This window comes from Anabrus simplex, chromosome 9, assembly GCF_040414725.1.
Source record: "Anabrus simplex isolate iqAnaSimp1 chromosome 9, ASM4041472v1, whole genome shotgun sequence".
Taxonomy (NCBI): Eukaryota; Metazoa; Arthropoda; class Insecta; order Orthoptera; family Tettigoniidae; genus Anabrus; species Anabrus simplex.
Genome location: NC_090273.1, coordinates 167,507,015 through 167,534,302, shown reverse-complemented (window position 1 = coordinate 167,534,302; position 27,288 = coordinate 167,507,015). Strand labels below are relative to the sequence as shown.

At 38.3% G+C, this 27,288-nt stretch overlaps 1 protein-coding gene across 9 annotated transcripts in view; it reads left to right on the top strand.

Annotated features, from left to right (window-relative positions):
• LOC136881194 (protein turtle) overlaps positions 1 to 27,288 on the top strand; it is an 850,346-nt gene that overhangs the window by 568,153 nt on the left and 254,905 nt on the right. For all 9 annotated transcript variants that reach the window (XM_067153896.2, XM_067153892.2, XM_067153894.2 and 6 more), the window contains exon 9: positions 19,736 to 19,926. In XM_067153896.2, coding sequence (XP_067009997.2) covers positions 19,736 to 19,926 — 191 coding nt within the window. The remainder of the gene's footprint in view (positions 1 to 19,735; positions 19,927 to 27,288) is intronic.

Genomic DNA, 27,288 nt, shown 5'->3' with positions numbered 1-27,288 from the left:
CATTACACAGGCCTACGCCTTCCTTCACAATCACATTACAGTGGTTTCAAAACATTCTTGCCTGCCATAGCGACTGCCAGCAAGCCAAGCGACATGACACCTGCACTAGCCGACCGCTGGAACAGAAGTGTTCGTTTGGAATGATGGCCGCTAGGGCACGCCATGCAGAACAGTTGACTATCGAGCAGCGGGACTACCCAATAACAAACTCGTAGACAACAACGTTCAAATAAAGGTCCAATGGCGAAGCAATTGCCCAGAGTTATATTACAATTTGCACCAATAAGAATCCCAACAGTACAACAATTAGCTACCGCAGAGTTCCCTTCTTTTGGGGCAAGATTAAACGATAGTTTCCATTCCCCCTTTTTTATGAATTCCACATAATCAAATTTCTGGTGTATAGTATATCTGTTCAGTGGCAATGTTAGGGCTCGAGGGCCTCTCTTACACTTTACTGGATGTTCACTTGCCAAGTACATTAATCTGGGAGGAGATTCTCTAGTATATCTGTTCAGTGGCAATGTTAGGGCTCGAGGCCCTCTCTTACACTTTACTGGATGTTCACTTGCCAAGTACATGAATCTGGGAGGAGATTCTCTAGTATATCTCAGTGGCAATGTTAGGGCTCGAGGCCCTCTCTTAGACTTTACTGCATGTTCACTTCGTAAGTACTTCTTACACTTTATTACATTTCGATGACGATCTAAAAATTTCACCCTACTTAGGGCATGAATTATTAATTTCTAACTCATACAGCAGCTTCTCCTTCCTCAAATGAGGAGTAGGCATAGCTTGAGGCATCATGAAAGGAATGAAGAGAAATACAAAATTAAAATTTCATAGAATTATTTGCAATTTACCTAACTTTAAGGTTAAATTAACTCAGTTACCTTTCCAATTCTTAAGTTCACATAAAGCAGTGTGACCATACTTGAGCAGACAGGTGATTAAAGGAAGAACTTTTAAATATGAAAATAACTTTAGAATCTTGAACAGTTTCCCTAAGATACAAGATTTGTTTTAAATTAATAAGTTATTTGAAGAATCCCGGCAAGTAGAAAACTCAAGTAACATAACCAAAGAAATAAAAGTTTGACTTTGACACGTAACATGCCAGGAAGGAGATTTAAACTTACGTGTGCCTTGGTACTCCGTGACGACACTTTTCAAGTTTAATCCCATCTTCACATATCATAGAGAACTTACACCAACCGAGAGGTAATCACAAGATTCACAATCAAGTATTTAATTTATTTTCCACCTAGTCGATTGCTTAAGGCAATTTTTAATGGTCAAAAGTGGTACATGTTTCGTATATTATCAACATCTTCAGCCACATATTTTTCATCCAAACAGTGTTATGTGGCTGAAGATGTTGATAATATACGAAACACGTACCACTTTTGACCATTAAAAATTGCCTTAAGCAATCATTGTATCGACTAGGTGGAAAATAAATAAATACTTAATTGTGAATCTATTGAAGTGCGATACGGACCATGAAGCTGATTTTATGTAAGGTAATCACAAAGTGCATCATCATTGAAACACTATGGGCAGTAGTAGACTGGCAATAAGCAAATATTAGGGTATGCAAATAGTGATAAAGTAGAAAAACAGTGTATGAGTGAAATAAGTAGTAGCCAAACGCGCAGCGACAAGGTAAAGAACCCCCAGGGGACGTGAAACAGGAAATAGTAAAGCAAATATAAACAAGGTAAATAAATATATGTAACTATCAACAAGTAGAATAAATAAACATCTGCCATAAGACAGGAAACACCAGATAAGAATTTTGCCTAACAATACCAAAAATGAAAGTTCGGAAAGTGAGCAAAATATGCCACATTTACAATATCCATAAGTTTAAGAAACATCAAGAAAAGAATTACGAATAGTGAAAACCAGATGCTATAAGATTATAGTTAATAATGAAAGAATTCCAATCAAAGAATGCAGGGTAAGGATGAAGAAAAATACAAAAAAGGAAAGAAAAGGAAATAAGGATCGAAACTATAGGAAAAATTCACTTCTCTGGGTAGTATTTACAAAGAAGTTTCACAAGTGCTGAATTAGTAAGGCACGTCGCAAACAGGCCAGATAGCAGTTCTCATTGTCCAAAGAAAAGTGTGTATAGAAAAAAAAAAATGAAGAATGGAGTCTGCAAGCATAACTTTAAACGCCGGTATGCTGGCAAGAGCAAAAGTGGGTAGAGGCGACATAGCCTAATCAAAAATTTAAAGTCCAATAACAAGTTCATAGTTCTTGCTCACCAAGCAGTCGGCGGGTATTAGCACAGATGTTCGGTACTCCACCACTCCGATACGAAGACATTCATTTGTCAGAGGTGGAGCCCAAGAATATAAAGCACAATGGAAAAGTCTAGATGTATACGGAAAAAGAAAGCCAGCATGTTCCGGAAACACGACGTCACAATCACGTGTTCATAAGTTTTGGACAGGCACGTGTGGCAGAGGAGGCGAAGATCGCTGCACCTTGAAGGAGATGATGTCATAGTCACATGTTCAGCAGACTAGATGACAGCGAGCGAGCACAGCAGAAGAGAGTGAAAGGCTGCAGCAGAGTGGTTGAAGAAAATGAGGCAGCTGAAGGTAGGAACAATACAGAATATGTAGTGAGAGATTGTAACAACTTCATGTGTATAAATGCATGAAAACAATTACATGTTTAACTTAGGTTATACAGAGTAAACGAAGGCAAACCAAATGGATAAGTTAAGATTAATATAAACAAAAAGACTTCTAAAAGGTTTGCCTCCAACAAAAATGTATATTATCTTAGCTAACAAGCTGTGATGTTAAAAATTCCAAGAGCAAACTCCTGCGTAGGAAAGACAAATTTTACTTTTAAATTTTAAGTCAATGAAAGAATAGTGCACGTTTGCTCACTAAGACACTTTGTCACTCTCACTGAAGTTCGAGAAACAGTCGCAAATGGAAAACATTCAGAACACAGATCGAACATTCACCAATTAAAAACACTTTTATTGCAACCAATTAAAATACTCTTCATTCTTGCTGATGTGAGAATTAAATGTTCAAGAAAAGTTCAGTCTTGTGAAACAGGAAATGTGCTGACAAAGAAAATTAAAATTTTGAAATCCATAGGTTAAATGATAATATTGATACATTCAAATAAATAAAAGATTTTAAAACAGTCAGTTTAAAATATAAGTCCAGTTTATGAAATATAATAATTTCGTGTAGCTATTTCTAGCCGGGTGCAGCCCTTGTAAGGCAGAGGGTGGGCGGCGTGTTATTGTGGTGGAGGATAGTGTTATGTGTGGTGTGTGAGTTGCAGGAATGTTGGGGACAGCACAAACACCCAGCCCCCGAGCCATTGGAATTAACCAATGAAGGTTAAAATCCCCGACCCGGCCAGGAATCTAACCCGGGACCCTCTGAACCGAAGGCCAGTACGCTGACCATTCAGCCAACGAGTCGGACAGTTTATGAAATAGAAACAACTCTTCAAAGTCCAAAAGTTCAATTCAACAGATAAAATTTTGTACAAGATCTAAATAAATTTTTATACTATCAAATGAGAAATTTCCAATAAATTCCCACTGGTGTATTTCCACTGTCATAAAAATAAAATACTAAAATAATTAAAATAGTTAAAATTAACTAAATGAATAGAATTTAAATAAATAACAAACTAAATTAATTTAAAACTGACATAATTTAAGACGTAAAGTAAACATCACATAATTTAAGATCATCAGAGTTGAGTATGAGAAATATTGAAGCCTTAAATTAAAGAAAACTACAGAGTAAAACATTCTTTCACCACAATGGACACTGGTGTCTAGTTTTGGACTTCCTGCTAGGCCACGGTGGAGATGGGTGTCCACTGCCTCAAAAAAATTGGTAAATACACACTTTTCCAACTTTATATGGAATTTGAACATATAGAATATCTGTCAGATCCCATTCAGTTATAATTCACACATCAGGCTTCAAAATTATACATTCAGGTACAATACATTTTATTTTATTTTCAAGGACACGGGTGTCTGCTGGCTCAAAATTGATAACGTAAAGCTGTAGGCCAAAATTGTACAAGTTAGTAGCGCCAGACACATTCGGCTAGCGCGACCCCCTTGATCCCAGCCAACATAAGTTTCCTAACAGGCCATAGTGAACACCGGTGTCCACCTTAATTTATTCTAGTTTTTGCCATTAATTTTTAATTTTGCGTTAAAAGCATGATAGAATGTTGCTACTGTAACACCAGAGAGCAAAAATACAGTTTTGGCCCACAGGGCAAAATTTCAAAATTTTGCTTGGCACTCGACATGTTAAGAGCAATTCATTAAAAAGTGCAGGTCCTCTTCCTGTAAAATTCTAAGAATGAAATAGTTTTTTCTTACAGCTATAAGGAGATCCTATTACTGAAATGCTCCATCTAACAAATCCTCGAGCTCACACTCCTTCAGCAGCAGCATGCAAGTTAGTTTCTCTGACCTGAGATGGCGCCGGTCAACACAAATGATCTGTGCAGTGCACGGGAATAAAAAGATAGGAGCGCAAATGGGTATCTAAATCACGAAAAGATTATAGGAAGGTGAATTAAGAAGAAATATACAGCAGCTGGTTTTCAGCTTACAATCTGAACACCATTAGTTAAAATGTGTAACTGCCGACATTTATCAGGCGTCAGCCATATGACAGCTGGATGGTATCACATGATATGAACAGCATACTGGACACTGTAAATAAATCACAAGCAGGAGTTCAGTGTTCGTTGAAGTTTTAAGTGTTTCCTCCCTTGTCATGTCAACTAAAACAACATCACAGTAATCCACAATAGGGAGAACCAGTGTCTGTAATGGTCTTTTAACAGGGCATAGCCCGTTATAACGCCCTTTAAGCCTCGGCAATTTGCCAGACCTTACAGGTGCCTGCGAATGAGAGTTGTTCTGTGTCTTGTCGCTAGGAGCTCTGATATTAGATGAGGTTTAGTGTGGAGGACGTGCGTTCCGAGAAACAAAATTGTCGATACTTGAGAGTTTAAAACTAAGAAACAATGTTAGGTTTTGGTCCACCAAATCAATACACATCACTTTACAAGTGAAAAACTATTCAATTAAAAAACACATTTAATATTATGGACATGTTTTGTCGCTATCTGAGACTTCATCAGCCATAAAATCATGTGGTAGATTACAAAAAAGTTTATAATCTTTGTTGAAAAATTCGACGTTCATCCTCAATGAAGACAAAATTCAAAAGATGATAAATATGAACTGCAGGTTACCTACAGCTAGAGCATTCACAAAGTGGGAGTACCTGTTAGACCTATCATTAACTGCAAGAACAGTGCAACATATAAAATCTCTAAATTCATACACAGATTTCTTTCTAACAACTATAAGTTTCACATTAAGTCAATAATAAAAAATCTGTAGATTTTTGTAAAAGTCTAGAAGGTTTCAAGCTCATGCCCCATCATTGCTTATGTTCATTTAACATAACTAATATGTATGCAAATATCCCGGTCAATAAAACAATAGATATTATTAGAACGAATTAACCCGGTGAGTGCTACGCCCGCCTATAGACGGGCTGACGCGCCCAGTCCACCAGTGCTACGCCCGTCTATAGACGGTGCGCGAGAATTTTAATTTTTTTGAGTTTCCCGGTTCATTTTCAAGTGCGAATTTGAACTCTGACATGTTCTGCCATCTGTTGAGCATTATGTAGAACTAACTGATCTGAGATTATTGCTTCGGGAAGTAACTTACAGAGCTTTTTGTAGACGTCTGTGTTCATCTGTGATGTAAACAAACATGGCGGAACAACAATTTATTTGCTCTTGCAGGGATGTTATTTCGGATCACAGAATCTTTCAGTTATTAACCACAGTGGAAAGGGATGATGGAGATAATTATTTTAAGGAATTGTTAAACAATTTTATCGCTAATTTCATGGCGGATGGATTACTTTTCTTCACCAGAGTTTCAGGTAACTGTGACAGGCTCTGAGGGCCAAGTAGTGTTTGATGAAAACCTGAAAATCATTGATTTTTAGAAACTTTTGTGCTAGTGGAGTCATGAAGATTCTAGAGTTTGTCACAAAAAACAACTATTTTACGTTCAGCAACACCATTCATAGTCAATAGGGATTACTGATGGGAGCTCCTGCCTAGGCTATATTAGCCAATATTTATTTAGACCATCTAGAACACCACAAAATAATAGGACATATTCCAGATTCGAATTTTTGGACACGTTTCATGGATGATACCTTTGTAATAATAAATAAGCATTGTAACAATAGTAACAATATCTTAAAGTTTTTAAATTCATTAGATGAAAGAATAAAATTCACACTTGAAAACGAGAAGGACAATGCTTTGAATTTCTTGGATATAACCATTATTAAACGAGGGAACCATGCAAGTTCTCTTATAAAGTATACAGAAAGGATACGTTTACTCCAGTGACCATTAAAAATGATTCTTTACATCCTGGGAGTCATAAGAGGGCTTCCTACAGAAGATATCCATTATGTTAATACCATCAAGAAAGAACAACACCAGAGAATCAAAGGAGTTCAAAATATGCAAATTTTACTTTCAGAAACCCAGGGATTTTTCAAATTACAAAATTATTTAAGAAACACAACTGTCAAGTCTTCATTTTGGACTAAGAACAATAATGGTCACATATTTTATAATCATAATAGTGTAAATTACAATAAAGAGGATTTCTTAGATTCAGGAATCTTAAAACTTAAGTGCGATCAGTGCTTTGTCACGTACATGGGGCAAACAGGTAGGAGTTTTCAAACTAGATATTTCGAACACATAAATGCTGACAGACACAAGAAGTATTCTGCAATGAGTGTCCATATGAGAGATTCTGGTCACCAATATACTGACATAAATAAGGACTTGACAATTTTAAAAAAAGTGAGCAAAGGGAACCTGATGAGCAATTACAAAAATATTCATATAGGTTTGAACCAGAGCATTAGCACAAACAGAAATTTAAATGACGTATAAGAGAACAAAAATACATTATATGAACAGATACCATTGCTTCTATCATCATGAAAAATTAATAATTTGAAGTCACCTCCTCTAATTCAAAGTTCCCGTCCTCCCGCTCCCACTATAAGCTGAACTATTTCCCCTTCCCCCACTAATAGCACTACCGCTACTAGCCAAGTTCCGCCAGGCGAAAGAAAACACAACTGTAACACGCGCAGTAGCGTGCCAAGAAGACTCGCTCATAAACCAGCTGTAGGGTGTTTCACCCAATTTGAGGGTAAGCTTTTATGTCACACATTCTTAGATATCCAAGGGCTTTAAACCCGTTAATTTTTATATAGCTTTATTTCCAGACCTTGTCTTTTTAAAAAAGGAATACGTCTTAAGATTTAAGCCATGAATATGGTGGTCATGGAGCGCTGATCTTTGCCATACGACAGGCGTGCCTCGAACCTGTTCATAGCCGCTTCAAATTTATCCAGTGTTTGGAGTGCACCTTTGACTGAAGGCATCTTCCAGCATACACTAGTTACTACTTAACACAGCTTTTCATACAACTTACGGACTATATATGCTGTTTTAAATGCAGTTCGGGAGCACACTCACAGCGCCACCTCAAAGTCCGCCATTGTTATTATTATTATGAAGAGAAGTGGTGAAAGACAACTTCCTTTCTGGGCTCCACTCTTCATTTCGAACGAACCTGACCGTCGATCATGGACCTGGACACACCACTTGGTTTCATCATATAATCGTTGTACTCGTGCTATGATGTGATCAGGCACTTTGTTATGTCTCAAACATTCCCATATATGCCTGCATGGTACATGGTCATATGCTTTTGAAGGTAAGCTAAATAATTACGGTGATATTTTGAGTATGCTACTCAAAGAACTGTCAGTCAAATCATGAACTCATAGTGGCTGCCATATATTATAAATGTCACACCGGTATAAGTCAACACAAATTTCCTGTGAATCTGGAACTGACGAGGTAAATTTTGAGCCAAATACGGAGACTAACTCATCTACAGTTTTTAGCAAACATTTTACAGAATCTTAAAATTGATGTTTTAAAAACAGGCAGTCTCCACCCCACAAAGCAACACCGAGACGGGAGTGCAGTCCTGCCCAGGAATAAGGCTACTTCTTCTTTACTAAATGATGCTGCAATCCTACAAGGGAATGGCCAACCTAACTTCAATTCCACAGAAAGATAATAATGGATACAGAAAGTAGGAAAGGATAATAGTGCCCTAAGATGTACATTGTAGTGGGCCAATAACAAGCTCTGAGATGTATTAAGAAAGCATTAGGAATTAGCTAAGAAGCTAAAGTACCATATTTACTGGCATATAGGCCCCCCCTTTTTTGTACACCTTTACAGCCAAGAAAGTAAGGGGAGTCCAATATGCGGTAACCTCAAATTTTGTGCAGTGAACACATGGTCTAGGCTACAAAGAGGTACAAATTATACATGTAAACATTCTATACTATTCTTTAACAAACTTATGAATGAATTTGAGTTATACTGGCTATATTTCATTGGAAGAGAGTATTTCTAAATGTAAAAAGACAATAAATGGTGAACGTCATTAATTTCATTTCATTAATTCCTCTGATGAGATCAATGTCAGGAAGAGCATACAGTCGTATAAACTCTCTACAAAGATTCGTCTCACTTCATACTCAACCCTGTAGAGAAAAGGGATAAGATTATCATATTATGCATTACTGGTACAAAAGAACTTAATGGCCAAGTCATTTGTCTCTCTCTGTCTGTTGAGCAGTAGGCCTACCACACAGTAAACCAGAGTAAACCTAATCACTGCTTTCATTTGAATTATCGTTTTGTGCTGCCAACTTCCCTCTACCGGCATGTCACCATTCCAAATGACGTCATTTTCACTGCCATCTCATCAGCCATGCATCAAGATCAATCGAGGTCCCGCCTTTTTTTTTTAAATTATTAAAAATAGTTTGTTCTTGACTATAGAGCCCAAACAGTGAGAATCTACTCCCGAATGGTTTCTGGAGATGGTCTCTCTCTGATATTCCCAGTTGGTGTACGTGTAGCAGAAGCTACTCCTTCCGAATAAAGCCGTGCTGCAGAAACTAGAAAGCATGCCAAACAACCATCTGATAAGTAGCGTATGTTACAAGTTGTACTTCTGAATGTAATACATAGTGACTGGAAGTGTTCTTTGGATAACTGCGGCTGCTGAAAGCGAAACCCTTATTTTTAAGTATATTTCACACTTGTCCTCTACATTTATCACATCAGGATTTAGCCAAACAGCTGTAAATGAGATAAACAGTATTCTCTCACCCATGGGTATTGAGTTCGAATTATTATTATTATTATTATTATTATTATTATTATGAATTGTGATGTACATCCATTTAGTATTAGAATTATTATTATTTACATAGTCGAATGATCATATTGTGTGTGAGGTTATGTCATAAAACATGAGCTGTACATAAATATTTATATGAGTTCAGTTCTTCTTCTTGCTTCATTTCGGCCAACAAGGGACCACGTCAGTTCAACTGTCTCCTTTTTTGAGCTTTAACTGCCGCCCAGTGCTCCTGCATTCGTCTCCGGTGTTCTTTTCTCTCTAGGGTCCACGCCTTCCCTGTCTTCAGCTTCCGCTTTTCCTGGAAACCTTTGTGTGTACTTAGTTTTTCCTTAAGCAGAACACGCTCTTGGATATCTTTAGGATCGTAGATCTTTCTCAACTTCTGTGAACCATGCCCCTTTGGTTTTCTTATCTTGAAAGTACGTTAATATCCATTTAGATATCCTGCCTGGGATCATTCTTGTCACGTGGCTATAAAAGGCAATCCTTCTTTTTTCGAATTGTGTCACTTATCATCTCCACTTGCTTGTATAATTCATGGTTGTGACGCCTTATGTGAGTTCACTTAATATAAATACCTGTAAATTAATATTATATAATTTATTCTTACCTGTATATATGATATGTAATCCACTATGGTATTTTGAAACACACTGTAACTTCCAGAAAGGCACTAGATGATGGTAGAATATTCTGTTCATTATAATCTATGTATTAGGCACTCTCGAATTTTCAAGAAGGTATTTTTTGTAATGTAGCTTTCTAGAAGCCTGGCCAGGCACATATATAAGGAGGTGGTCTTGATGGTAACGACGAGTTGTTGTTCAGTAGAGTTATGGTATAGCAGGAATATACTTGTGACCTCGTGTTGACATGCAGTGGTTGCAGTCTCCATCTTGAAGTGATCAGCAGTTGTTGATTGTCTCAGAGCGAAGTGTTTTGTTTGTGATACTGTGATTAAGGTTATGTGTGTGTTAATTTGTAATTAGATGTGAATAAATAACTGTACCAACTGACAGCATTTCATGTGCGTCTTTGTAGATACGTTAACTGTTTAGGTTAGGTATGCTATCAAGTACCCACATAGTGCCAGAAATTCCATGACAGGAAAATTGAAAATAAATAACAGGGAAGTTTACCATGTTTATGGATATCTACAGGAGTGGTGGTAATTCGTTTTATCGTTGATCCATGGTTTCTGTGGAACGCAGAGAGGTGAAAGAAGGTGCGAGCTTGAATGGGTCTGACTACAATATCAAGAATTGAATTAAAACTTTAAAAGGTCATATTTCTTTTAGAATATCAAACTTAATAAATTTCCACTGTGTGCACACGACGGGAACAATTAGCAATCTTGAAACAAGACTTGGAAAAATCCCAGATTAGTGAAATTTTACAGCTTTGGGGCTTCCAACCCTTTGTTTACAAATTCTTAGATACTGGATCCAGTTTACAAAATTTTACAAAATCTCTGTGGTTAGACAGGGACAGAAATATCCCGATTTAAATGCACTTGCTCCAAAAATAACAATCTCTAGCCTTCCAGAGGCTTACATGCTCTCAGTTTCTTACAGCCCACTCAAGGCAACACTACCACTCTCTGGCCTCACACAGGGGTATCCAGTACCCAACCTACTGGGCCTTTGCGAAAAACAGGTTAACTAAATGGCCCGAACACAAACTGAATGGAGGCGTACACTTGCGCTCCTAGATAATGAAATATTAAAAACCTAACAGGGCTCTGGGCCCAATGAAACAGGGGCTAATCCCATGCTACTGAGGTGACATTACAGGAATAAAACAGTTACAAAGTCGTAGTCACCTCACACCAAGATGAAGGAGAGCTCGAGAGGGTAACTCATTCTCTATTCCCGATTTACAGTTAAAGACTTTATGTAGTTTTACATTAGCCGAAAGAAAATTTACATTTTAGAAAAGTTTTGTTACATAGTTAAAAATTTGGACCTTCCCATCGGATAAGTCTGCAGAGGTAGCTACAGAAAAGAGAATTTAAGTGGCCATTACCTGGCTGATGTACTGCCTGCCAAAGAATGAGGCGTTCCGCCTCCTGCCTTAACACACACACTCAGAAAGACGACGATCAAGAGACAACGAAACTCGAAAAGCCGCAATTTATATACCCTCAGGGAAAGTTTGAGAGAATTCATGACTAATCTGGACACACCCTCTCATTTTTATTGGCTGAACCCAAAAGTTACACTCAAAACTGAACAAGAAGCCTGTGATAGGCTGAAAATTAATTACAGACAATTTTCATTGGCCAGATTAAAAACTGGCAGAATGAGACAGAAGTGTTGCAAACCTAGAATTACATGAAGAAAAGAAATGAAAGTTAAGAAAACCTATAAAAACAAAATTTCTTTCAATAACAACTTCTTTTACCTTGCACCAGAGTGCATTACTATAGTTTTTTGGTAGTGACATCTGTGAAAAAATGTCCAAACTTCTTGATGTACAGCAAAAACAAAACCAAGAGAAATCCAATCAGTTTAGGAAACTTCACAATAACACAACTACTTAATGTTTCATTAGTGACATCTTCTGATTAAAGTCTCAACTTTATGTAGTAACAATTTCACATTTGGTCAATAGAGGTTTTTGTTAAGGCGCTAATTTTGAAAGTGCCGAGTTGAGTTGTACCTCCCGGTACAATCATAATATTTAATTTTATATGACCGTTGTCTCCATTTTTCTATTAATGCATAGTATGTTTTGTTTGGTGTCTCCATAAATCATTAAGTGGAGCCGTAAAATTATTATTATTATTATGATTATGATTATTCATGAGGTACGTTGGCGAGTAAGACAATCGTTATGATTGGATTGTTTTTATCACGTTTTAAACCTAATTCTCTCCCAAGAAACCGTATATTGGCCTGAGTTACAAGGTATTAAACAATCACCTTGTTTATGATCTCACCTGCTGTATTAATAGCAACAGCGATGAATATTTCTTAACTAGAGTAAACTCATCCCGAGGTGGTGCAGGCCCCCGGTGGAAGAGAGTTGCATGTATTGTAAATCTCTGGTAATCGAACTCAGGCTCCAAGAATGGCAGCTATATGTGCTAACCATTATGCTGGGAGACATTCTTAACTACAAAACACAGACATTTATACACAACGGGCGTGTGCTTGCAGTGCGCGGGTCGGACGTGCGACGTCGTCAGAGCTACAGTAGGCCTACGCTACGCAGGCCGGACATTTCTTAACTACGAAACAGGGATGTACCGCATGACTTCGACACACGTTTTCATTGCGTGGGTCGTTCGGACGAAATTATTCGCAAACTTGTGCGATGTCATCAGAGCTGCAGTAAGGCTTGTACCCGCTTCCAAGTGGAATTGTTGTTCTTCTCTGATGAATTACGTTGGGGCGTCTTGTATGCAAGATTTATTTTTTTCATTTTCTTCGTCTCCAAAAGCCAAGGGAGTCTAATACGCAAGTAAATGTGGTACTTTAAAGAGAATGAGTATCGCAAAATTGTCGAGTTCTCACTTTTGGAAGACTGTGAAGAAAATTCGAAATGTTTTTTTATTTTATTGGATGATATTCTGAATGTGACATGATGTTCAGAAACTTGCATGCTATGGCATCATTAGTTGCTGAAAGGATATAAACTGCCGACTTAATGAACTCTTGTCTCATTTTGTAGGAGATACCTGCCTTGAAAGTGAAGATTCACCTCTAATTAAAGCCAGACTCACATGAAATGTTGATCAAACAGCAGCTTCCTTATGTTGATGTCGTTTTTGAATAAGAAGCAGGGGTGATTTCTAAAGCAGGCGAGTTAAAAAAAATACAATATGTACCGTATCTATAATAGATCTGCATTATACGAATCGCATGTTGCATATATCTTGGCAAGTCCTGCAAGGCTTGCTCGTGTCTTAGGAGCTTCAGCGGAGCTGTCGACACGGCGAGAAATGTATGCGCGCGCAGGTTTCTTCTCTCCAAGGTTGGTTGCAAGCTGTCACGTTTATAATGTGTAGTTAGAAGCTCTGGTCTGAGAGCTACAGATCTATTGTGTTGTGTCAGTGAGTAGTGTACTGTAAGTTCCTGACCATCTATTCTGAATGATTTGACGTGCTGCAATGGGTTCCGAACCGTGCATTATTCACAGCTTGTTATCCAATCCATTTTCTCGGAGGACTATCCAAGAGAAAACGGACATTATTAAGAATGGCAGGCGCTGCCAGATTTAAAGACATAGCACAGGGAGAAAAATAGAGAATATGTATGTTCGTTCTCTGTATCTCAATATAATAATACGCACTGGTTGACAGGGTCCAAGAAACTGAATAGACTCTTTTGCTGGCCGTGTTTACTATTTTCTGCTGATAACGGTGTATGGTGTAAAAGTGGCTTTGACGATTTGAACACCTTGACACTGTCCATTACAAGACATGAGAAATCTGCAAACCATATAAAGTGTTTCTTTGGGCTTTGGGTGTACAAGGATCGACCGCCAGCTGGATGAACAGAAACGCATCAGTGACCAACATCATAATGAAAAGGTAAAGAAAAATCGTGACATACTTAAACGAGTGATCGATGCAGTGTTTTTTTTTTTTTTTTTTAGCAAAACAGGAACTACCATTTCGCGAACATGACAAGTCTGCAACTTCCGTAAACATAGGGAATTACATCGAACTTCTATCTGGCAGCTCATCTGAAAGACTCCACCATTTTTCGAGGGACGTCGTCTGCAATCCAAAATGATTTAATAGCAGAAATAAGTTCAGTAATTGTGAGAAGAATAAAGGAGGAGCTCAAACAAGCAACTTTTGTGGCAATAATGTTGGATGAAACGTCCGATATTATTAATAAGTCACAACTCTCTACTTTACTCCGTTTTGTAGATGAAATTGGTGAAATTCAAGAGAGGATTCTTGGTTTTGCTGACGTTAGTAAATATCGCACTGCTGGAGCCCTCTTATTTTTTTTGCTAGGGGCTTTATGTCGCACCGACACAGATAGCTTTATGGCGACGATGGGATAGGAAAGGCCTAGGAGTTGGAAGGAAGCGGCTGTGGCCTTAATTAAGGTGGTGTGAAAATGGGAAACCACGGAAAACCATATTCAGGGCTGCCGATAGTGGGATTCGAACCTACTATCTCCCGGATGAAAGCTCACAGCCGCGCGCCTCTACGCGCACGGCCAACTCGCCCGGAGGAGCCCTCTTAAATCATGTTCGTGCTATTTTAAAAGAGTTCAGTTGTGAGGAAAAGATTGTGGCTCAAACATATGATGGTGCTGCTGTCTTAGCCTGACATGTGAATGGGCTTAATAAACTACTTCAAGACCAGCATCCATATGCGATATTTGTGCATTGTTATAGCCACCTATTGAATTTTTCACACTACAGCAGTCTGCTTCAAAAATCAAAGAATGTACAATTTTCTTCCAAACAATGTCAGGACTTGCTGCTTTTTCTTTCAAAGTCTACAAAGAGAACAGCTGCCAGAAGAAGTTGCCAACAGTAGCACCAACGGCATGGAATTTTGCTTCACATCTTATTAATACTGTGAAGGAATATTATGATACGCTGGTGAAATTCTTTCAACATGTACAGGATACTTCAGACGACTGGGATGAAGACACTACATTGAAAGCACAAGGATTTTTGTTCTTCTTACTTAAGTTCAACACTTTATTTCTGCTGGCAGTGTTCTCCAAGATCTTTTCATTCTCCGATACTGTGTTCAATATTTTACAAACAAAAAGTCTGGATATTCAGTATTGTGGCAAGAAGGTTGAGGAGCTCTTTTTAAATATCTAGTCTATGAGAGATGATTCTGATAGTTTGTATGGACATGTTGATACTGAAATTGATGTTTATGGAGGACAGCCGTGCTCTAAAAATCGAAGAATTAGTGATGTACCAGAAAAATCAAAATACAAACGTCTATTCAATGAAATTATTGACAATGTACTTGTCCAAATAGGAGAGCATTTTAAATGCATAAAGATATTTGTGTTCTTCTCGCTGTTGGATTGTGATTTGTTTGAGAAGCACAGAAATAGTTTTCCATACAGTGATGTTACTGCCCTAGAAAAGACCTATGGGTCATTTTTCGACATTGTTCGCTTAAAAACCGAATTAAGTGTGATGTATTCATCTTCCGATTTTAAAGAGAGAAGTGTTTCAGACTTAATGCAGTTTATGCATACTAATAAATTGTACATGGGTATGCCAGAAATGTTCAAGCTCATCAAACTTGTAGCAACAATTCCTGCTACTACATCCTCTGCAGAACGTTCTTTTTCAACACTGAGATGCATTAATACATATTGCAGATCGACTCAATGCCAGGACAGGATATCATCATTAGCTATGTTGTCGATTGAAAAAGGATTGCTTGCAAAAATTAGATTACAGTCCTCTTTCTATGATGAAGTTATTGATGGTTTTGTAAAGAGAAGCCGCAGAGTAGAGTTTGTTTTCAAGTAGGAAGATCTAATAAATAGTAGCAATTTTTCTGTGTACATAGTTTGACGTTCACTGGCTTGTCATGATTTGTTAATAATTATAAAATGTGTCTGATTGTTATTCTTTTGGCCATTCTTGTAAGTGTGACATAACCAGTTTGAATGCATGTTCATGTAACCGATGATTAAAATGTTCATCTGATTTAGCGATTATCAGGTTTATAAATTGTATTCATTCAGAACTATGCATGTCCCACCCCACCAACTTTCACGAATGGAAGAGCAAGCCTGACTTTCATGACCAGCATTCGCCCCTGATAAGAAGACTCCTCAGACTCTTTAAGGATTCTGTTATTTCCAGTGGAGACATTAAAAGAAATGCATAATTGACTGAGGACCAAAAGTGTTTGTGCTTCCAAATTTGTGGTCTGGCTACTAAGTACATGACACATCATCAAAGAAGTTGAAGGCCATGGCAAAACTGCTAACCATACAGGCTCTGACTCTATCGTATTAATTTGGCTATTTGTTTTACGTCACTCCAACACGATGGGAGCGACCGTGGCCTTCATTAAGTTACAGCCCCACCTTTTGCCAAGAGTGAAAATGGGAAACAAGAGGTGACCCAAACCACACGGCCAACTCGTACAGTTCAAGAATCTAAATCTAAGGTCAAGGTTGCTCTAAAGAACTATTTCTGATGGAGAAGTATATATGACCTTCAGGCAACAGTAAACTGGACTTATTTCCTTTAGTTCCGGGTGGAACATAGGCCTCGACAAAATTTCTCCGGCTTGCTGTATCTGCCGCCAATGCTTTCACCTCCCTCTATGTCTTGTTTACTCCAGCAATCTCCTTGTCTATGGTTCTCTTCAATGTAATCCTCGGTCTGCCTTGCCTGTGACTGCCTTGTGGGTTCCTGCTCAATGCTTGCCTTGTGATACTTTTTTGTCGTCTTCTCAGGGTGTGCCCAGTCCATCTCCATTTTCTTCTCATTATCTGTTCCTGTATGGGACTTTGACTTATGGCCTCCCAAAGGGCTTTGTTTGAGATGGGTTTTGGCCACCATATTCTCATAATGTATCTCAAACACGGATTTATAAAAGTCTGTAACCTTGTGGTAATGTCGTTGGTCACTTTCCAGGTCTCACTTCCATACAGTAACACAGATTTAACATTTGAGTTGAATATCCTTAGCTTCGTTTGTATACGAATGTGAGGAAATCTCCATATTGGTCGTAACTATGCAAAAGCTCCTTTGGCTTTATTTATATGACTCACCACATCTCTAAAAGCACCTCCATACTGGCTTACCATGCTTCCTAAGTAGCAAAATTCCTCTACCATTTCTATATCCATTCCATCTAGAGTCAAGCTACAATTATTACGATGGTTTATGCACATTTTCTTAGTCTTTTTGTTATTAATTTTTAAGCCTACTTCTTTAGCTTCTATTTTTAAGTCATTCAGTTTGATTTCCATGTCCCGAAAATGTTCTGCAAGAGGATAGAGATCATCCGCATAATCCAGTTCTTCCAATCAGTTATTCAATCCCCTCTGTTTGTTGCCTCTCTCCAGTATCATGATAAACACAGTAGACATCCTTGTCTTACTCCAGATGTTCAGACAGCTTGTCGCCTACATGAGAACAGTCAGAGAGTTCACCCTTCTTCCATGCATCAGGAAGGTGTTCTTCCTTCCTACAAGCGGCTCTATGAATTACACTGTTCAATCTGGATCTACCTTTAGGGCTTCTGGGATAATGTTATATACACCTGGGGCTTTGCCACTCTTCATTTGTTCCACTGCTTGTGCAATCTCTTGTCGTGTTGGTGGTTCTACTGAGATGTCTGGATTCTCCAAAATGGTTTCAACTTCTTCAGTTCTCGATTCCTCACCAAGATTATTGAGTACTTCCATGAAGTGATGTCTCCATCTTTCCAACTGTTGTGTCTCAGATGTCAAGGCTACTCCGTTTGCATCTCTGACTGGTTTCTGCCCTGAAAGTTCCTCCTAGAAAGCTTTCTCGTAATGCCATATACATTTTTGCTGTTGCCGACTCTTGCTGCTTCTTCTGCTTGTGTTGCCAGTTGGTCTGTAAACACTTGTTATCTCTCCTCACTTTCTTCTTAACCTTCTTTTTGGCCTCCCTCTATTTTTCCATTGCTATTGCTTTCTGGTTTCTTGTTCTACTGGAGTTGACAAGTGCCTTACACTCTCTTCGCTTTTGGATTGATTCCCAAGTATCATCCGATATCCATTCTTTCCTCCCTGGCTCTCTATAGCCCACTATCATGTGTCATGAAAGAGTTCCTTGACCGTGTTCCATTTAGTATTTACCTCTTCATCTGGTTGTTCGGCGAGGGCTTCAAACCTGTTCTTCAAATGTATCTTAAATTCATATTACACCTCAAGTTTCCCAAATTTCCTGGAGTTGAAAAGTTTCATTCGTACTGCTGCCATAAGGTGATGGTCGCTCCCTACATCTGCCCTCACATCCAAGAGTGAATGTCTCCACTTATTGCCAAGTGATCAATTTGGTTTTCTGTCCGGACATCAGGCGGCACCCATGAGATCTTGTGGCAGTTCTTATGTGGAAACAATGATCCACCTATAACCAATCTAAAATTACTGCATGGGTCTATGAATCTCTGGCCATTATTATTTTCTTCTCCTATTCCTTGTCTACCCATGATTATTTCTCTTCCTTCATTACCGATTTTTGCATTTAGATCTCCCATCAACACCACAATGTCCCTGCCAGTGTTGATGTCAGCCTATCATAAAACTCTTCCTCTTCTGCTACCTCTGTTGGCGCATAGCACTGTACTATGGTCACAGGTCTAACTTTGGTTCTTATTCGTACAGTAATTATCCTATGTGATACAGGGGTCCATTCCATTATGCTATTTTTTGCTTTCTTTGTGAGTAAGACACCCAGTCCACTTGAATGCTGATCATTTTCTTCTCTTCCAGAGTAAATGAAGACACAACCCTGCTCTGTCCTCACTTCTCTGTAGCCTGTCCATCTTCTTTCACTCTACCTAAGTATCTCCAGTTTATACATTTTCATTTCTGCCATTACTTCTCTCAGTCTGCCAGTCTCATACATAGTTTTCACATTCCAGAATCCGATTTGTGTCCTGTAATTCATTGCAAAAGTCATCTGGTTTCTGTAATGAGTTTGATTCAGGTGTGCGAGTTTTTAGCCGTTGCTGCCATTGAGGTCTTCACCAGAGCCCTGTAAGCAGTCACTTTTCAGGGTTCCTGTAGGGCCTTCACAGCTACCGTAGCGGTCATGGGGCACACACAGTCCATCCCCTACTTCATGCCGTTGCCCACCTCCCGCGGCGTGGACGAGGGGTTGGCCTTGCGGGAGGCATATACAGAAAAGCTCATCGATTTTGAGTAGGAAACTTACAGTACTCTTTCTAAAAATTTTGAGATGTATAACTTCACCAATAACAGAAGTGTTCAAAAAACCAAAATACTTAAATAACAAACCACTAAGCCACAAAGTTCTGTGTGTGAAGTTGCTGCGTCAATTCAAGATGTCCTATAGCTAGTCATTAGGGGTCAGCTATCAGCGCCAAACAGAGATATCTGCAACTACTACATATAACAAGCAAGCAGGCGCATTGCCGAGGCTTAAAGGAAATTGTAGTGGGCCATAAACAGGTTGAAGCTCTCCAGAAATCTTTTTTACAGGTTTGTTTTATGTGATTAGTTCATTGAAGTGTTTCATTCATAATTACGCCAAGATTTCTAACATTTTAAGTGTAGGGATTAATGTCAACATTGCGGCATTGACTATAACAGAATGTCAGTATATCTCTGGCATGCTGTCAGCGCACCCATTGTCAAAGGCGCTACTCAAGTGAGTCTCATGTTTGTTTTCCAGACCCTGCCAAGGTGACCTTCACACCAACAGTGCAGTACTTGCCTTTTCGGCTCGCAGGTGTTGTACAGTGCTACATCAAGGCCAACCCACCGCTCCAGTACGTGACATGGACCAAAGACAAGAGGTTGCTGGAGCCATACCAGACCAAAGATATCGTCATCATGAACAATGGCTCTCTTCTCTTTACCAGGGTCAGTACATCTTGTTAAGTCTAACTTGTCCTAGTCGAGTGGGAAGATTTAAATAAAAAGCTTTGTGCTGCGTATACCGTATTTCTCCGAATCCAAGACTACCCTAAATGCAAGACGACCCCTACTTTTGCATTGAAGAAAATTAAATCAGGCTTAAAATGTGCTTTGTGAAATCGTAATTGTTTTTTATAACAAAGTTCTTATTTCATTTGAGAAAAAATAAACACACACAAGTATCATGTAAATCCTACCTACCGGTACTTCCCTACTAATTTTCATTGGAGGTATCTGATACTGCTTTTGAAACTTGAGGGAATTACTCTTCATGAGTCCGCATTCGTAATCGCATCTCATGTTATGACCATTTCGACCTGTACGTATCTCACAATTTCCTGTTTGACTTCTTTAAAGTGTCCTTGTACAGTTTTAGACTATATTTAGTTATGCCGTATTTTCTTGAAGCTGAAGGTGTCAATACAAAACATAATTGAAACTTAAAATTGTGTTAACCTAAGATGAAAACAAATGATACAGATGGAAGGTGGCAGGGAGCAGTCTGGCCTATGTGTGCCGAAAGCCTGCAGTCTAATATCTTGCAACTTGAAAATAGGTGCAATGAGTATGGTATGAAAATTAGCCTCTCGAAGACTAAATTGATGTCGGTAGGTAAGAAATTCAACAGAACTGAATGTCAGATTGGTGATACAAAGCTAGAACAGGTCGACAATTTCAGGTATTTAGGTTGTGTGTTCTCCCAGGATGGTAATATAGTAAGTGAGATTGAATCAAGGTGTCGTAAAGCTAATGCAGTGAGCTCGCAGTTGCGATCAACAGTATTCTGTAAGAAGAAAGTCAGCTCCCAGACGAAACTATCTTTACATCGGTCTGTTTTCAGACCAACTTCGCTTTACGGGAGCGAAAGCTGGGTGGACTCAGGATATTTTATTCATAAGTTAGAAGTAACAGACATGAAAGTAGTGAGAATGATTGCTGGTACAAACAGGTGGAACAATGGCAGGAGGGTACTCGGAATGAGGAGATAAAGGCTAATTTAGGAATGAACTCGATGGATGAAGCTGTACGCATAAACCGGCTTCGGTGGTGGGGTCATGTGAGGCGAATGGAGGAGGATAGGATACCTAGGAGAATAATGGACTCTGCTATGGAGGGTAAGAGTAATAGAGGGAGACCAAAACGAGGATGAGCACTAGTTGCAAATAGAGGATTGTGGCAACGTTTAGTAAATGCACAGAGGCTTGCAGACTGAACAGTGAAAGGCATAACAGTCTTTAATGATAATGTATGTATCTATGTATGTATGTATGTGCGTACATATGTATGTATGTATGTATGTATGTATGTATGTTTAAGAGAACTAAAAAGCAATTGTGCTCCAGGATTTTAAGAACTTTCTTCAAATTTTATCGTGCATTTTAACTTGATGTATTCGGTAAGCGGAATCATATTTTAATGTGTATTTATCTTTGTTTCTTTTACTTCTCTTACAAGTATTTTGACTGATGATGTCCACCAAGAAGGACGAAATATGTCCCGACATTTGTTAATTGCTAATTAAACAAAAAAAATAGTATTGTAAAGAATACAAACCTCTGATTTACCCTTACATGAAACAAATCCAGAACATGCACATTTTCAAACGAGGAAAAGGCACCAGGGTTGGAGCATCTGAGGAAGTACAGAGAGGACCGCAAAGCCCAAACAATCCCTTCAAAAAGAGCGAACGATGGACTGACTAAAGTGATCCAGTGTGGTCATAAAACAACAACAACAAGAAGATGTAGAAAGGTGGAACCTTTGACCGTACCTGTAAAAAAGTAAACTAATAATTTCCCACCTATGAGTGATTTTTCAGAAGGAATTTTAAATGAATGAAATGCTGTGATATTGTTATATACAATCATCTCTAATTTACCATTCTGTATGCTGGATGGAGCAATTGTCGTTGAAGAAGAGAACAATTTCAGTTTCTTGAAACATGTACAGCTTTTAAAAGCAACAAAAACTCTTTATACTACAAGGTGTTTAGATAAATCAGTATATGATTTTTAAGTCAATACGGACCTACAATAGTTGAGCAGTTAAAATAATTAAGAGCTAAGAAGTTGTGAAACGACAATTTTGTTTTCTTTGCCATAGAAACGGTTCAGTGTAGGGCTGTATAAAGAGTATGCTCCATTACGCATCACCAGAGACTTTCTTGCAGTGAATGGCGGCAGGTTTCCAAACATTACATTTCATATTGTAGTTAAAATATTTCATTTTGTTTTTTTGTCAATTGATATAGGTTCTCGGTCAATGAATGGAAAATATTTTTTTGTTTAGAAAAGTTATTATCTGAGAAAAACTGTTCTTTTTTTGTTAATATGCTCGTCTGTCATTATAAATAGTATAAATATAAATTTCATGTTTCTGTACTGACAGCTAAAGTAATATTCTTTAAATCTCTATAACAATGATTTATTGTTGAACAGTATCCTCCTTATTCAATATCTTGTGGTAATGTTGTCCCCTTTTCCTAGCATCAAAGTAATCTGCCCCAGACCAGGCGAACAACTCAAACTATGAAGATTACTAAAATAAAATTTATACCCTGGATTTGACAAAGAACATATCCCTAATATGGATGAGACAAGATCAACTAATAGCTATAAATGATGCTCGATGTCAGTTTTAAGGAAAACATGTTTCATCATTATCATCATCATTTTCCCATTTCCAGCTGACACCGGGTAGGAGCATTCCACCATTCTTCTTCCCACACAGTGTTCCAATCCATGTTTCGTTTTCTAATGCTACTCTTCACCAAGTCTTGGTCTTCCTCGCCCAGTGCAGTCCTACTTCCATTTCAGTCTGTTTTGTCCTTTAATTTCTGTACTCCCAGTTCTTTCTGTATATCTTTGTTTCTTACTCTGTCTCTCCTCATTTTTGTACCATACTTCATTGTCCAAGTTTCTGCTGCATATGCCATTATAGGAACATACTAGTCCTCTCAACACTACCCACTTGTATCCTTCTGTTAATTTCCAAATCTGTTCTTTCATCTTCAGACAGTACACTTCCCAAGTAGGCTATATGAAGTGTTTTACTACTTTCAATTTCTTATCTCCCACTTTAATCATTCCTTTTCCTTCTTTATCACTTCTACTCATCACCACTGTTTTTCTCTTCTCCCATTTATCTTCATTCCCCATTTTTCAATATTTTTATTTATTGTGTCTAACTGTTCCTCACCCCAAATCACCACATCATCTGCAAACTACATCACCTTCATCTTCTTCCTACTGTAATCTTTCATTGCTGCCTTCATGATGTCATCCATTACCGTTAAGAACAGTAAGAGATACAACACACTTCCTTGTTTTAGTCCGTTCTCAGTTCTAAACCAACTGTAGTCTTCACACTACTGTAGCAATATTTGTACATTGCAATTATCATGTTTCTCAATTCCTTGTCAATCCCTCTGTTTATTACGCATTCCAAAAGTTTTGTTCTAGGGATGCTATCATAAGCCTTCTCCAAATTGATAAAGGTCATTATCATATACTTCCCATATTCCCAACTTTTTTCCATATTTTCTACATACATACACGTACATATACATATCCCACATCATTCCATCTTAAGCAATTGGTCGGCAAACGAGGTTTCTCCACCAGTTCGGTCTCTGAACTTCTCTCCTTCTTCAATGCTTTCCAAAGTATGTCCTCGCTGTTCAACGTCGGTCCTCACCATGTCCTTGTACCTGAGTCTTGGCCTTTTGTCTTCAAGTTTTAGTTAAATATGAATCATCATTGTGTGTTGATGATCCATATTAAGTCTCAGGATGAAAATGGGTTCCACTGTTGACCTGCCTCCTCTAAATCCAAATTGTTCTTCTTGTGTTCGGCTTTTTATCTTTACTCTAATTCTTTTTTCTAGTATTCTTTCCATTACTTTGGCAATATGTGAGATGATTGTGATTCCTTGGTAGTTACCACATATCTTCCTATCTCATTTCTTGAATACTGGTAATATTATTCGCTTTTTCCAGTCTTCAAGAACTTTCTCCACACACATCTGAGAAGTCTGTATGTCCATTGCAATCCCACTGGTCCTGCTGCTTTGATCATTTCTATTGATACTTCATCTATTCCCACAGCTGTTCCCATCTTCATTCTACTAACTTCCCTTCTCAATTTTGCTTGCTTGTGTAATTTCTCCACTTATCTGATGTCTCGCCTTTAGTAGCTTCCTGAATAATCTTCCCATCTGTCCGTTACTTCTTCTGGTTTAGTCAGTATTTCTCCTTCTTTGTTCTTTATGAATCCAGTGTTCACCTTCTCATTCCTTCTATTTTTTACAACTCCAAATAATAATTTTTTCCCACAATTTAAATCCTCCCTGATTTCCTGGGTGAATTCTTCCAAGCTTTTCTTCTTTTCCTCTGCAATTACTTTCTCTAAAGAGCCAGAGAAACAAGGAAATGCCATTTGGTCCTTGTTTCGATGACGGTGAAATCCTGACATTCACCTCCCCGCAGTAGAGAGGGGGCAACGACTGCATATAAAAATAATATTTTATATGCAAGGAGCTAACGAATGAAGGGACCGATTATCTCCTGGTATAAGGAGATCCCGTATACCAAGTGCCAACAGTCTCTTTGAGAGTGGATGAGGGCACTCTACTGTCCTGTGGACAAGAAATTGTTCCCAAAGGCGGAGGAACCAGTTTGGTCAACGGCATTAGGATGCAGAAGGCAACGGGAAACCACTGCATTAAAGATCCTGGGAGATATTCCAATAAATCCACATGGCATGGCTGCTCCCCACCCCCACCTCACCCCAAGCCACCCCCACTCTTCCTAACCCCCTCCTAACCCGCACGCGCCTGCCCTCCTCTCTGCCCACACTTCTCTCCCCGCCACCAATCGCACACCATCAGCTATACTACACACACCGCAGCGCGAGGTAAGCGTCCTTTCACTTTATGTTAACCTTTTCCTATCTCCATTTTTTGTTTTTACTGACTTTCTCCATTTAAACAGGTCCAATTTGGTCTCCGCTAAGAACTGAGAATCAATATATCCACGCGCAGTTTCCACCTTCTTCTCAACCAGAAATTCAAAAACAACTTCACGTCCAACAATCAACAACGCAACTGACCAACACAGCTTTAATACACCAAATACCTAATTTCTCCGCTTAAGTGATCAGTGTCAAGCCAACTCGACATTAAAAGAGTACCACTCTTTACTCTCCAGACTTTGTACATACTTGTATATATGTTTATATGTGTTATTTTACATTGTTTCTTTAGTACGAGGACTACTGACATCCACGAGGTTATATTTTACAACTCTAAGCACCCCACTTGTACTTTGTTCCAAACTTGTTTGTATATATATTATTATTTACTACTCACCTGTACCATACTAACATTTCTCATCTCATTACCAAACTTCACTTTATAAATTATAAAATCCATACGATTATTACAGTTAAAAATAACATGTTTTTAGGATTCGACAAAATACTTATGTATGCTTTAATATGGCTGATGATGACCCCTAGGCGGGTCGAAACTAGTTCCATGTAATTTATAACATTGTAAATACATATTAGTACTGAATAGGTGGAAACCTTACTGTGTTACTATTCATATGAACTCTAATCTTTGTTCTCAAACTCAACGACTCTCACTAACAAAAGAACTGGAATAAAAATCCTTACTAGAATCCATGACCCTAATAACGCACAATACTTTAATAATGAACAACTTCGCATAAAATGATCTCGTATTTTAAAACTGGATTTTCACGAAATAACTGACCTGTTATTATTGTCACTCAAACACGATTTGAACGGACATAGAATACATTACACTTCATGACAAAATTCACCGATCTGCATTACTCAACACTACGTACAGCGCTTCCATCCGATTGAAAATGGGTAACCACAGATCCCTTTGCACCAATTCCATCAAAATTCCAACTGAAAATTTTACGTCGAATAAACATCTTAATTTGACATCACAAAATATAGGCAATAAATTCACGGAACTGACGATCTACTTTGGATGTGATATCACTTCGAAACCCTCATTAATAACTTTTTCGAACATTACATGGCACTCGCAATACTTTAAAAATTTATCCAAGCAGAAAATAAAACAGATGACCCTTTTCGTCATATTCTGACATTCACAAAGAAACACATGGGTGACCAACTGCGTCATAAATACTCATTTCAAATACATATAAGTTTGACATCATGAAATAAGATATAGTAGGCGGTAAGATGGTATGCCACCTACCTCAAGTCACGCAAGCATTCATCTTTGGGCTCACCGGCGACCCTCTGTCATTTATTTAGCCATTTTTACATTTTTGGCTGTTAATTGCATTTTTCTTCCTTTTTCCTGGAAATAAAGCATTTAAAAAAAAAGAAATGCCCTTCACTTGTCGTTTTTGTTGATCACACTCGACGGATTGTATTTATTACCCGCACACGAATTACTTTCTTTACCACACACAAATTTATAAATACTTCTTCGGTGTCTTGACCGTCCTTTTTATGCAATTACTTCTGCTCAAAGAAAAACTATCTCCACATGGAGTCAAGACCCCAGCCACATCGGCTAAAATCTGTTGGTTGGACTTAGTTTACTTGTTGATCGATTTACAGAACAGTTCGACCCTCTGTCTTCAGCCTCTGGATACAAAATGCAGGGGTTTCAACATGGCATCCCTTCTAGATTTATAGACAGTACCCCCTCTCTCCATGCATTTTCTCTTTGCCACCAAGAAAATTGCTTAACTTTTTTGACGTGAATGAACTGTATTTAAAAGCGTTTTTGATGTAACCACATACTTGCTACATTGCTAACAGTAATGTTCCTGGACATTTAAAATTTATTCTTATTAACTGGTTAAATGACCTCATTTGATAGGCACTACTTTTTGTCGACTTAGCGTGGGTAACCTAGACACGCGTGTCAATCTGAAATAATCCCCAGAAATTGCTTAGCAGTCTCAAATCCATCTTACTAAAGACCAATTGTCTTATAGATATATACAGGACCCTCATTATATTGCGTTCACCACTAATTCTTTCATTTAATTATGTTTATTCAACATAAACTTTCTTCTGTATCCTTCCACTGCCGACACATGCGGATGACGTCACATCTCAGAGCGTGGGACGGAAAGTAGCTACCTCCTTGCCACGTGTCACTCCCGTGATATCAAGAAATGTTCAAGCTCCTCATCACAATTGACATGGGGCCTCATGTAGTAACTTTTCATACTTAAAATTCTTAGGGCACAAAAGTCATGTACCCCTACCATGAAGAAGGATGTTT